At 45.2% G+C, this 12,962-nt stretch overlaps 3 protein-coding genes across 3 annotated transcripts; all 3 read left to right on the top strand.

Annotated features, from left to right (window-relative positions):
• Nucleotides 1-840: 840 nt before the first annotated feature.
• On the top strand, nt 841-4,382 carry HD556DRAFT_1449135 (uncharacterized protein; the record flags this gene model as incomplete). Its single annotated transcript, XM_041307553.1, has 16 exons — nt 841-942; nt 984-1,058; nt 1,114-1,137; nt 1,189-1,293; nt 1,344-1,433; nt 1,495-1,909; nt 1,960-2,012; nt 2,058-2,231; nt 2,283-2,459; nt 2,508-2,692; nt 3,146-3,254; nt 3,303-3,558; nt 3,608-3,720; nt 3,751-3,897; nt 3,951-4,215; nt 4,264-4,382. The coding sequence occupies 16 exons, from the start codon at nt 841-843 to the stop codon at nt 4,380-4,382; spliced, it is 2,409 nt and encodes an 802-aa protein (XP_041154456.1).
• A 2,947-nt stretch (nt 4,383-7,329) lies between these two features.
• On the top strand, nt 7,330-9,293 carry HD556DRAFT_1449136 (uncharacterized protein; the record flags this gene model as incomplete). Its single annotated transcript, XM_041307554.1, has 12 exons — nt 7,330-7,386; nt 7,438-7,617; nt 7,666-7,699; nt 7,750-7,889; nt 7,938-8,057; nt 8,312-8,351; nt 8,407-8,435; nt 8,487-8,559; nt 8,652-8,827; nt 8,887-8,969; nt 9,028-9,144; nt 9,212-9,293. 12 exons carry the CDS (start codon nt 7,330-7,332, stop codon nt 9,291-9,293), a joined length of 1,131 nt encoding a protein of 376 aa, XP_041154457.1.
• A 745-nt stretch (nt 9,294-10,038) lies between these two features.
• Nucleotides 10,039-11,942, top strand: HD556DRAFT_1313029 (uncharacterized protein; the record flags this gene model as incomplete). Its single annotated transcript, XM_041300749.1, has 10 exons — nt 10,039-10,075; nt 10,313-10,477; nt 10,540-10,702; nt 11,031-11,044; nt 11,091-11,174; nt 11,419-11,460; nt 11,505-11,521; nt 11,552-11,739; nt 11,777-11,836; nt 11,891-11,942. 10 exons carry the CDS (start codon nt 10,039-10,041, stop codon nt 11,940-11,942), a joined length of 822 nt encoding a protein of 273 aa, XP_041154458.1.
• Nucleotides 11,943-12,962: the final 1,020 nt, after the last annotated feature.

Here is a 12,962-nt window from a genome sequence, read left to right on the forward strand (position 1 = left end):
GATAAGGATGATTGGTGCGCATACTACGTTAACCGGTGAGTAATGCTACTGCTTCACGCATGACTTGTATTTAGTTCGTAATTTTAGGTTCGTGGACCACGATATGCTAATGCGGTTCCACTTCGGTCTTGGAGTGGGGCATACTTACTCGCACCACCATACCTTACAAGCTGAATCTCACGATGAATGCCTTGCGGGGTTCGAGCATAATGTTCAAGATTTAGGAGATGATGAGGAAGTTGAAAGTCATGATGAAGACGAAGAGGAGGATAATTCCGATTGTGATCGGGACGAGCTCCCTGAGCAAGAGTTTGGCTCCAGCAGTGAATTGCTGTTATCTGAGTTTCACGAGATGTACAATAGTGACTTAGAATTAGATTACGAGAACTAGCATCTCAGAGTCACATTAAGTTGGTGTAAACTTAGGACAACGCCCTGGTGCAGCCAACTTGAACAAGGTAGATTGTACCGCCCCAATGGCACACGTAATAAGGACGGCGACTTCTCGATGGCACTGTCATGACCAGTCCTCGTTCGGGGCCTCGTGTCAATAATCTAACTTAATCCAATGTAACACCTAATAAGCCCTACTACTTCCATGACACCGCGCTGACCAATTGAAGTGCTAAGTGTAATAAGGTCAGCTAAATTAAGGTATGCCTATGTTGTCGCTCTGATAGCCTAATTCATACTGAATTCAACAGGAACTATTTGACGGCAATATACAATTAGCATTCTCAAAATACAGATTCAAACTTCCGCTGGGGCCGTGCGCAAATATTCCTTCTCAATAAGCCTTAAAAATGCATCGTACTGATGTGTTTTTTTTATTCCACCACAATGTCTACCTTCGATAATCACTCAGAGAATACGATGAACATTGATGCTTGTTATTTCGACCCCATGCTCTCTGGGTTCTTCTCGTTCTCTGCAAGTTTTCTTGTCTTGCAATGCTGGACAACTTTACTCACTGATTGCTTCAGGGTGTCCCTCTAGCCACTGTTGAGCTTGCAGGGTACTTGGCACTGGGCCATCAGCCCATTGTTTTGCCTCTCTACGTAAGTACTACTCGATTTGCTTTACACCGCAATCCTCATCTATGTTATGGTTCAGTGTCCGCCTGTCAGTCTTGACATTGTAGGTGTATTTTATCTTTATACGTGCTATGTACTTAGTACCTGCTCCCAGCTCAAGCAACAGTTGTGTCTGTTCGCATATCTGCAAACCCCGATGGTGCATAGTACAGCATACGAGTTACTACCAAGCACCGAGGTCCCGGTGTATGTTTTAGCGGTAAGTTCTACCTCTACTGCACCACGCCTTCCCACTGACTTGCCGTGCAGCTGCAAGAAATTGCTGCGCCGTTCTTGAACTTGCTGTGGCTGAAAGGTAGGGCAGGCAATGATGAGATGCTGCACGGCATCTATAACTATGTACGTCTGAGTCTGCCTGCAATCATCTAATGTATCCTATTCTCATCCTATAATATTGTAGGTTGGTGTGGGCCAGGTCGACCAACCTTCGACCATCATCCATCTCGCGCAATTTCCTCTCGGGTACCAACACCTTCTGGATGAAGGGGCAATCGACAAATCAGAGTCCATCCTCCAGACTACCTGGGTCGAGTCGTCAGCCATGACCTCAGCGCCAGGAGTTGAGCGGCAGGTCCGTACCAAGAAGGTTAAGGCTGAACATAGCCTCCACAGAATCATGGGGGCTTGTCCAAACTGGTGCAAGTCCCTCGCATACCTGCGTATCTTTCTGAGGATCTTTATATCCTGCGGTCACTCCGACAATCCTCACCTTCTCACTAATGCCGATTATGGCGAACGCAGACTTGAGCTCATTCGCAGTCTCTGGCCTGGGTGCTTAGATCGTGCAAACATCACTTCCCATGATTTGGAAATGGGTGGGTGACTTACTTTTTATCCCTTTTTATATAGACTGAATATTTTCTAGTGCTAAGCAAAGACTCCAAGCTTCCGATGACACACAACGAAGTATTGGCACTCGTACGTGTCACTCCTGTTTTCATTTCGTTGTCTTATTTCAAATAGGCGAGTCCGTGGATCACGCAGTTTCTCTATGATAACCGTCGGGTGATCAGCTACGCTATGAACGACGCTTGCATCTTTGGGCTCGGCAACTTCTTTGGCTTGACTCTAAAGCACAGCATCTTGACCCTCCTGCAGATGTTCACGCGGCCGCATGCACATTTGCTCCCAATCCGAGTGAGTTCTCCAAATTTTCCTTCATTATCATACTCTGATTGTATCCTGCAGATTAATGGGTTTTACGCCTTCTTGATCCATCAAGCAGCAAGGGAGATGGTTTATCATATCGCGTACAGGACAACCACAACAAATCGTATTCGTCTCACTATCGCCGATCTGGGGCCAGCTATCTTTAGACACGCTGCCCACTTGCCAGTAGATTTTTTGGCTTTGGTGGGGTCGTGTGTAAGTACTCCCTATTATGTGTTTCACTTGCGTTTATCGTCACACTAGTGCTACCAATCATTCCTTACAAAGCTCGTGAGCATTTGGGGTACCGCAGAGGCCATGCCACACTATCCGCCTGTGAGCCAAGTGCACAGTGAACTCCGCGAGACTGCTGTAATGCTCCTCCAGCAAGATCAAGACCCTGACATTGCCATATTCATGACTCAAATGAGAGCTTTGTGCACTCTCACGTAAGTTGACATGATATGATTTCTGTGACTACTGTGGCTAATGGGAATGCAATATGCAGTGAGACCGATGTGTTCCGCATCAGCCGGCCCAGGGGACCTTCGACCTCACGCAGTTGAAAACGAGTCCTATATAGATCGGTGTTGTATATGTAACATCTGCTCCAATGAGCGTTCTGAAATGTACTTTGTTTTCCGTTGGACAAACATTTTTGTGATCGTGAAGTCATTGCCCGCGCTGCTGATTCCAAGTATTTCCCGATTAGTCATTCAGGATACATACTGATTATGTGCCTTTGCCGTTTTTTAGAGTTTGATCGTTTGATCGCCATCGTATCGTTTGATCACCATCGCTTCTTAAACGACTGAATAGGTTGTGTAGGCATCTAACGCTCGTGAGAACATCCCTCTAGCCTCTCTCTTACTACACTCTAACTTCAACATGGTGAACACCAGTTCCCCCGTTCCTTTTACATTCGAAACGTCTTCCTACTCTCATTTTCTTGGGATTGAACAGACTGAGACAGCCATGATATGTTGGCTCCAGAAACAGGGGCATGACACTGTGAGCGTTGGCCATATGATTATTGTAGTATTCTAACTTTACTTTCAGCTTCCAGAGTCCCTCTTTGTCACAGCTTCTGTGCTGTTTGGATGGATTGACTCCCACGATCTCATAGCTCTCCTTGACGTGAGCCTCAGGGAGGTCGCAATGCAGCTCGAGCGAGAACATGACTGTTGTATCATATCCTGTTCGCAAGGGAGATGTTGGTTGGAGGACAGGATGCACCGGGCTCAAACTGAAATCTCATTGTTTAGTACTGCTATTGCTAACTTGTGCGAAGAGTTGGAACGTAGAAGTTCTCCAGGTGAGCAACACCTTGCGAATTTTTTATGTCGCTCAATATTTGTTCTCAGAATGTCCAAAGAAGCTACCCACAGTGGGTGATGTCACGTGTATAACATATGTATCGCCCAGCCCGGTCAATTTCGATGATGTCCGACCTATACAATACGCAACGCCCAGCCCGGTCAATTTCGATGATGTCTGACCTATACAGGTCATGCCCAAATGCGATGTACGAGACAAATGCAACACATGGCTTCTTGTGTTGCAAGGCAATGGTCTGGATGATTCTGACACAAGCCGAATACCATTCGGTTCTCCACGTCCAGAAGCTGTTCATTTCCATGAATACCTTACAGGGGTGAGTGCTAATCATGCTAAGAGGGGGAGGGGTTCTAACGCGACGCTTTGCAGCCTGACGATCAATTTCTCTCCCTACCTCGCTTGTTGAAAACATGGGTCAATAACACCACATATCGTGCCTACATAAGTGCATCCTTGGCAGAATTCAAGCCCTCGTGCAATAGCGATGGCTTCAAAACAAAGGAATGCAAGAGTCTGGTCGTCCTCAAATCCGATATTCATATCCTGGGCCTGAAGAAGCAGCGTGCGCAGGTCGAGGTGGAGATGCTTTCTGAAGCTATAGCCCGTATGTCTGAGTTCGAGCACACCGATGATGGTAGGCATGCAGCTATACTTCTTTCTTTCGACACTAACATCACTGTAGGTGTATCTTCCGGAAGTTCAATGGCGTGTGCATCACGTCTGCCTGAAAACGATGTGGGCTCGTTCGATGATTGGCTGTCGACTTCATATGCCTCTTCTGACATATCGTCACTCATGTGATACTCTTACTTTGTAGTTGTACCCCCCTCCCCCCCTTTGTAGCCGTTCCCATGTCACTCAAGTTGGTTGTAAGTCAAACTATGTTATGTATGCTACTCCTATTTTATTTCTTGATAACCAATGCAATCTATCTTGTTGAATGTGTACGTCTCCACAGGTAATGACGAGGCCGGGTGCAATCAATGTTGCCTAAGCCGAGGCCAGTGAAGGTTCACATGACGCACATGGTTCGAGTTGTCAAGTCACATCACAGGGTGCTACTAGAGCCCGGCCGCCATCGTCCGGCTCTTCATACCATCGAAATTCTTGATTGAACTTGATTTTAGTACGTTGCCCGGAATAGGCAGTCTACAACTAGTATGTGGCAGACGCACGCTAACTGACGCTTTCTAGGTCTCGTCCTTCACGCTCGTATGCACTATCACAGAGCTGGTAGCTGAACAACAGCCATATCTACGCCGTCCAGTGGTGAAGCTCTACTATGCATGCGGTTGTGAGTCAGGACATACTACAAGTTTTCAGGCAGATTGCTATGTGCTTATCCACGAGTCAACGATGGTTCTCATCACGGAAGTTCTCTCGGGGGTAGATGTTTGCACACTGCTGCTCAAAGTCTTTCATGTGCATGAACCTTCAAATTGTTCTATCACCGAGTCATTAATCATCCATAACCCACAGTGCAGATATCATCAAGCCATATCCCAAGAGTGCGTTTTTTATTCTTCATACCTATGTACTGTTTCCAATTCATTACCCTCGCGATCCATCTCAGATCTTTTCATAGGTACTGCATTCCGATGGATGGGGATGGTAGGTCTTTCACGGAAGTGGAAGTCAATTTTCTCTCTCAGTGCGACACCAAGCCTTCGCATCTGCTGTTGTGTACCATTAACTCATTCCTGATCTTTAGTTGCAGTGATAGCGTTGTTCACTAAATTCGACGCTCTGTACGATGATGAATTTGCAGAGCTGATAAGTAAGGGAGTATCGAGAAAATATGCTTAAGCGCTGGCTTCGCAGCATGCCAAAGAAGGATTCGCCAATGGGACACAACTAAAGCTTTTGTACAACTGCAAGGGCAACCAACGTCCTCCGAGATGTCACATATGGTTGCCTGGTCAGTCAACTAATTCTCGAGTTGTTAATAATCAATTCACTATCTGCTTTCCAACATTTAGATATGGACAAGGACTATACAGACTGCGTGATACTTATCAAGCGGATGGCCGAAACTCTGGATGATGATACACTCAAACGGATATTTGTCTCAACTCAGCGGACCACCTTGGAGCTGTGCATGGAATATGCAGTCAAAATGTAACTCCTCAAATCTCACTGATCTGTGGCGAGAAATAACTAACTATATATTGAGGACACTTGCACGGTATCTTGACTTCTCCAAGACAATCTCGTCCCACATATCTTGGACATCTGACCGCCAGATTGTAGACGACTTGGGTTTATGGTACCCACATACTGTAGTGAGAATTTTTTCGAAACTCCTGATTTATATTCGACGCTTACTTTACGTAGTACTAAGATCATCTCTGCCAGCATGCTGACCTAAGGCATTGCTGATCTCTTGACAGGACGTGAGTGTGTTTATCTTCTGTTGACCTCGAGCATCACTGGCGCAAGATGTCGCTGATCCCTTGACAGATGGTGAGTGTGTTGATCCTCTGTCAGGCTCGAGCACTGATGTCTTGATAATCCCAGTATGCAAGTAGAGTTATCCTGGACTGTTTCTGCTTTTTGATCATGATTCATCAGTGCTACCGCCCCGAAGAAGATCAGATGTGGTCCACGTTAGGACTCGGATTTTCGGCATGTCCCATTGCTCACAGCTCATGCACACAATTCTCACCTGAAAGGTTCACTAGCCCTCCAGGTCGTCAACATTGGAGAAGATTATGCAGCTTGGTTCTGGTGAGATTCTATGCCACATTGCAATGAATCTGCTCATTATTGATCATAGCTGCTGTCATTATTTCCGACTAGCAACGTCGTGGACTTGCGCAGGAGTCTGTTCACCCTGTTCGTGTTGCTCTTCAGCAGTAAATCGCGTCTCCCAACGCAGTTGCCATCAGGGAAGCTATGAGTTCTGCCGTCCGCACGTATGAAGCAGGCTTCTCTCATCGGATACCAGGGTCGCCCAAATACTTTCAGAAGAAGGCAGGGTTAATCGACACAATTTTTGAAATTGTTTTACAGCACCGCCTGCGTATGTGATATCTGGTGCAGTTGTCATGGTCCCGCTGATATATTTGTGTTCAGTAAGACCTGAAGTCTAAGCAATATTGAGTGGTACATATCAACTTGAATTAGAAATGATCTTCCTTCCAGTACTAACACAGCATGATGCAATTGCACCCGATCCTGGCGCTTAATAGTGGATGTAGAAACCGGCACGTGAATATTGATGTGAAACCCCTTGTTTGAGGTGTTCCTGCAGAGTGAGTGAACATGCAGTTTGCTTGTCACCTCTTCTCATTCTTGCAAAAGGTCCCATCGCAAACCAGGACGTAGAGCATCACATCTTCATAGTCACGTGAGTTCTGCCCATTGAGACGATTTTTACTGATCGTTGGTTCAGACCTCAAGAACAGAAGATTGTCGAGTTTACCACCCCATGTTGCGTTTTTGGTCGCAGTAGCACGGGGTAAGGGTCCTGCCTTTGATATGAATAGTTTATTTATCACACTCAACTAGGAAAACCACGACGAAGATTCTCGGCATTCAACGAGCTTGGGAGATGAGTGCCATTGACATGCCGAAGCCACGCCATCGTCACCAAATTCAGAGTGCTCACTACAAAAGTGGAAGAGTATTTCACGAAGCTTTTCGAATCTCTGGCGTTAGCAGGCTATACCCTGGAAGAACTTCCAAAAATGAAGGCACAGGAGGGCCTTGTTGATCTCGACGACCTCTTCGATTCACAAATATACCCATGAAATACAGCGAACTTGAGGATAAGCACTTTCCTCTTTTTGTGACTTTCGATCGAGTATGTCCCAATCCGTCGTCCGGACAGTTCTCAAGCTAATCATTTATGTAGCTGTTGAAGATGATCGCGGCAGATATGTTGAGCAAGGATGTCCCCGAAACGAGAGATAGTGCAGGACTTTTCTTCAATGTTGACGATCATGAGGCGCACGACTGTTTCGTCACCTATGACGTATTCGCGAATCAATACTGGCCTCATTTTCCGGAGAATCTCACTAAGAATCTTGGTAATGTTCTTTTATCTTGCGACGACAATCAAGTACTGACACTGGCCCATCAGACCCGTGGTTGGTTTTCAGCGAATTCATATATGAGTACCAATTTGTATTATCCTGACACTGACGATTTCTGAATACACCTATAGGGATCGTCAAAAGCTCCAAACATGCACTGACATGTCCTGAAGGAGTTCTCGATCGCCCAAATTACCTCCATCTTCTTCGTCGTTCTAACCCAAACTTTGCAAATCAGGGGAATTCTGTCGCTCTCGCTGATCAGCTAGAGGTGAACAGACTAACGCCGGCGACTCGTGACCTGACATCTCTCTGTAAGTTCTACCTCTCACTTTTGCGAAGGACGGAATTAACAGGCGACATCAAAACCTTACTCATCTGGAACTTCAGGAAACGGCCCCACGATATTCTTCATGATCGTTACCTGACCGTGCTTTGGGTACATCCGTTTTTTTACGGATGTTGCGGGGATCAGTGCAACTTTCGGTGAGTGATTTGGGCTGCTGTTCTGAAGCTATGCTTATTTCATACGAGTCATCCCGGCACATTGGGCATTGATGTCCGGGAGATCGATCCATATCGTATGGATTAGTCCTTTGAGCACTCTTTGGTTGCTTCGCAGTCCAAACCTATTTAAGGTTGTGAGTGCATTTACCATGCGCTAGTGCAAACTCTTAATTTGTGTGATATTAGTGGATGCTCGCGTCAGTTCTAATGGTCAACACTATCTATGGTATGTCGTTACTTGTTACTGATTGTGCAGTGCATTTTCACTTAAAACAATGCAGTCCTCGTCGTACCGATGGCATATACTATTGTAAGCTGATAATTGTCTTCCACCTCGCATCTTGTCCTGATCGCGGTGTAGGGCGTCCAGTATGGAATCACGAACGAAGCCATCATCAGGGTGTTTTTCCTCCCAAATGGACTGGGAAGTTTCAGTATGTGCAAAGCATTGTACTCGCGGTGCACCAACACAATCTTTAACAGCCGGAACTCTGATTGCTGGCCGCATATTGGACATTGTATTCAGAAGATGGCGGGAGAAGCAGAGGAGGGTGGGCCGAAGATCGTTTGAGAGCAACATGGATCGGAGGGCTGATCATTGTCCCATTGTCTATTGGGGCATCAGGGCTGATCACAACGTATATTGAGGGCCTGATCGGCCTCGCATTAAATATACTATGCCTCTATGTGAATGGAGTGAATGTAAGTCCTGCCAGCTGGTCCCCTCACCCCGTACATAATGCAATTCACTGATTCTATAGGTCAATTCAGTAACGAATCTTAACAACTCTTATAACGTGGACGTGGTACATTCTCGAAGTGCTGAGGCTACAGCTGCTTGCATGTCAGTCTCTATGATATTGCGTAACTATCGAACCTGAACGCATCCAGGTACCTGTTAGAGCGAGCTGGTCGCTCATTCTGTCTGCTGCCTCTGCTCTTCTCGTTCCATCGATCGAGCATATAGGTGTTGCATGGACGAACATCAGCGCAGCTGTCTTTGCGGTCATTGGACAAGGGTGAGGCTCTTTTTGACCACAAGACCGGTGATACTGACATAGTAATGCTTCAAAATTTCTTTCATAGGATCATCTTCTTGACAATTCGTTATGGCGATCACATGTGGGCAAGCATAGATGTTGGTTTCTCGACAATAGAGAATAACTGACAGATTGACCTTCGTTTATCGGAGGGAGGCAATACGTATTATAATCAATATGGATCAAGCTCAAGTGGTGCGCACACATGGCGTCGACTCCGATTGGAAACATAGCTTGGGTGGCAGCAACCGGGGAAACGAGCACATAGATAGGTCATCTTTTTAAAGAAAAAAAGTATCATACTGTATCGTATGTTGCAGTGTGCACGGGCGAGGGAAAGATGCAACAATGCAAAGACCCATCTTCACAATTTTGGGTCGTCACGAACTAGATGCGCTGATATCCCAGACGTCTTGATCCCATGCTTCCGCCTCCCGTCACGCACAATTCCCTCCCTCCTCGTAATATTTCTGTCACCTATCATCTCCTCACCTTCCACACCTTTCCCCTCCCTCGTTGTCACACTAGATCACAAACATCGAGTCAATCCAACATAAACCGTAGACTAGTACTCACCATACATATCGCAAGCTAATCATCACTTGATGATACATTTTCACCCCCTCCATTTCCCTCTCCTTCAAGTTTGGGATCCAACGAAGACGCTAAAATAAAATGAGCGACAAAAATACAAATAATAAGTCACTTACACAGTTTAGCTGACCCAAAGCTCTGAGGTATGTTCAAGTTGTTGATACTGGTGTAAGTTAAAGTACGAAGGAAATAGCTAATGTTTTTAAATAGTAAAGTATTGAAACTCATCCAGAGGGCCTTTGCCTGTCTTCCCGCATTTTCCACGCGGCATCTTCGGCAATGGCTCACTTCTATACCTTCCATACATCCTTCGCATGTATTCTTGATTTCTCGGAGTTCTCAAATCTCAACTGATCTGACAGGTTTGATTACTTAGCATTCGAGGCCGCTTTTCAACACTTTGCAGACTCGCAGATAGGTTTCGTTTGAAAATCGAACAAAGACGTCAAGAATCCGGAGAGCAGCGTCACGGTGAAGGATTGACACACACAACACAGAAACATCAACCTAAGCTTGGTCCGAACGACAACTAGTACAACTCACATCATTCCAGGTTTGCTCTCCACCGCTCTCGGTCCAGCCGACATCTTAACGGTCTTCCAGATGGATGGCCTCAATTGGCTCTGTGACAGCCTTGTAGATATGCCGATTAGATGGGCCTGGTATGCCTCGCCTATCAGTAACTACCATTTCTTACTCATGTTCAACTTTACACGGGGTAAGACAGTTCAAATCGTGACTTCCTTTCCTCGGAGCTATGACACTGATACTAGGTGCCAGTGTACCCAAGGGCTATTGCACATTTCTACGCCCGAGAAACATGGACATATGCGCAGACAGTGCCCGGCTCTTTCGTTAGCGATTTTAGAGGCCTCAGTATGTTAACGTCGTCATCTTGCCTTGTCCGGTTCACATGCGAAGCTGTCATCAAGGTCCAGAACTGGTGCGTAGCTTTTCTGACTTAGTTGAAGTGGTGTTCCTACTAATTGAAACGACCCAAAGGATGAATCACATAGTATCGTAGTATGCGAAGATATTTTGCCATTAACGCCTTGAACTAACACGACATCAGTCCGGACATGGTTCGCATTCAAGTTGCTGGTTTCTCTCATGATCTCGACTCACTCGACAGAAAGCACGCCCGGGCCAGTGTGACCAAAAGTGTTCTCGTATTGACTTGGACCAGGCAGCCGTGCATACTATGACCAGATCTATTCGGATTGGCTGTCCTGACTTACTACTAGTAGTAGGATGTGACTTGGACATTGTAGGACTTGCAAGTACGGTGTGGTTCATATCAGGCTTTTAATGACATACTAATTGTATTTCAGGCTATAGCTCTCTATCACCGGTATGGACAGGCGAAGACATGCTCAGCATGTCTTCGCGTCACAGGCACGATATCATAGTGAGCAGTAAGTCCAACATTTGCGCGTATTTGTTTTTGTTTGACTCACGTGACTTTCAGTTTCGAACGTTCAACGTTCAACATTAAAGCCCATCATCCTTCCCTCTTCCACCGCATCTAACCATTCGCCAACTTTACTATGGAGGTCAAATCAACAACTGTTAAGCAGCACTCTCACTTGTCTTCGGATAGGACTTGGGTGGACCTTTTTCCTTCCAAACTTATACATCCTTACCTCTATCTGACATGAGTTTACAACCCTGCTGGAACACTTTTGCTGTTCGATCAATGCGGTAAGCAGTTTTTGTGGTGCTAGTTTATTTGTCGTTAACTCTAGCAATAATAATTAGCATGGTCGGTCACCATGGCTTGCTATGCCCATAGCACGCCCGTCTCGACGGTATCGACACATCATCTTTCACTGCAGCGCGAACAAGCACGTGCCAGCCCTTGGCTTCGGGTGATGTCTCAATGTTCGGAGCATTTGTCTTTCTTATCTCACAGCTGGCTCTTGGTGTTTGGCTGTTGATGCAGTTGCCAAATGGATACGGGCATGTTGGGTTTTTAGATTAGTCGGTTTCCATGTTTATCATTTCTATTTTTTTCAAGCTTGCGACTTGGACTTTCGTCCCTGGGCCTGGTAGTGTTGTATCCTGCCATGAATATTTGGTGAGTGATTCGCTTTGGACAGCTCACTTCTAGTTACTCATACATGTCTTCTAGTCTAGTTTTAATACATAACCGCGAGCCTATTGATGGCATGGATGATGAGTAGTTCTGTTTGGCCACTGAGTGGCGAGTTAGACTTTCGAGGCCGATCCCAGTCATTTATATTGTTTCTTAGTAACATCTGAACCATGCTCGTTCCTTACACCTTACTGTACTCATCCTAATACTCAGTGCCAATTGAAAACCAGTTGATATGAATGTTGTGCGTGCTATTAAGCCTGAAAAATGTGTCCAGTGTATGCTACAAAACTTGCAAAAATTAGTGCTAGGGTACCAGTAAAATAATTCTAATTGTCAAATCCATCTAATCAGCAAAGGTTAGACTAGTGTTCAAGTCATTTGATTGTTCAGAAGTTGGACACCAACTTGGTGCCATTGTCAGTTTTAGTCTGAAGTAGTCTATGATTGTCAAGCTTGGTAAATGTTGACCATGTTAGATGGCTAAATGTGAGCAGACTGTCACAATTGTAGTTATTACAGCTTTTGTGTAATCTAGATAAGATGTATCCCACTGTTTAAAATGTTACAACACATTATCAGTCTATTGGAAATGTGATGATCTACAGCTATTCAGCTGCAGTGCATGGATAGGCCAGTATCATAATGTTGGCTGTTTTCAAGGCATACATCAACATGATATTTCTCCGGTATAGTCATACCTTCTTTCATCTATGTTTAACACCATGATAAAAATATCTAAGATCAAATCAAGATGTGTTTTCATTGCCAATTTTTATCAGTCTACTGGAAATGTGATGATCTACAGCTATTCAGCTGCAGTGCATGGATAGGCCAGTATCATAATGTTGGCTGTTTTCAAGGCACACATCAACATGATATTTCTCTGGTATAGTCATACCTTCTTTCATCTATGTTTAACACCATGATAAAAATATCTAAGATCAAATCAAGATGTGTTTTCATTGCCAATTTTTATCAGTCTACTGGAAATGTGATGATCTACAGCTATTCATCTGCAGTGCATGGATAGGCCAGTATCATAATGTTGGCTGTTTTCAAGGCACACATCAACATGATATTTCTCTGGTATAGTCATACCTTCTTT

Source organism: Suillus plorans (assembly GCF_016647745.1).
Source record: "Suillus plorans strain S12 chromosome Unknown HD556scaffold_84, whole genome shotgun sequence".
NCBI lineage: Eukaryota > Fungi > Basidiomycota > Agaricomycetes > Boletales > Suillaceae > Suillus > Suillus plorans.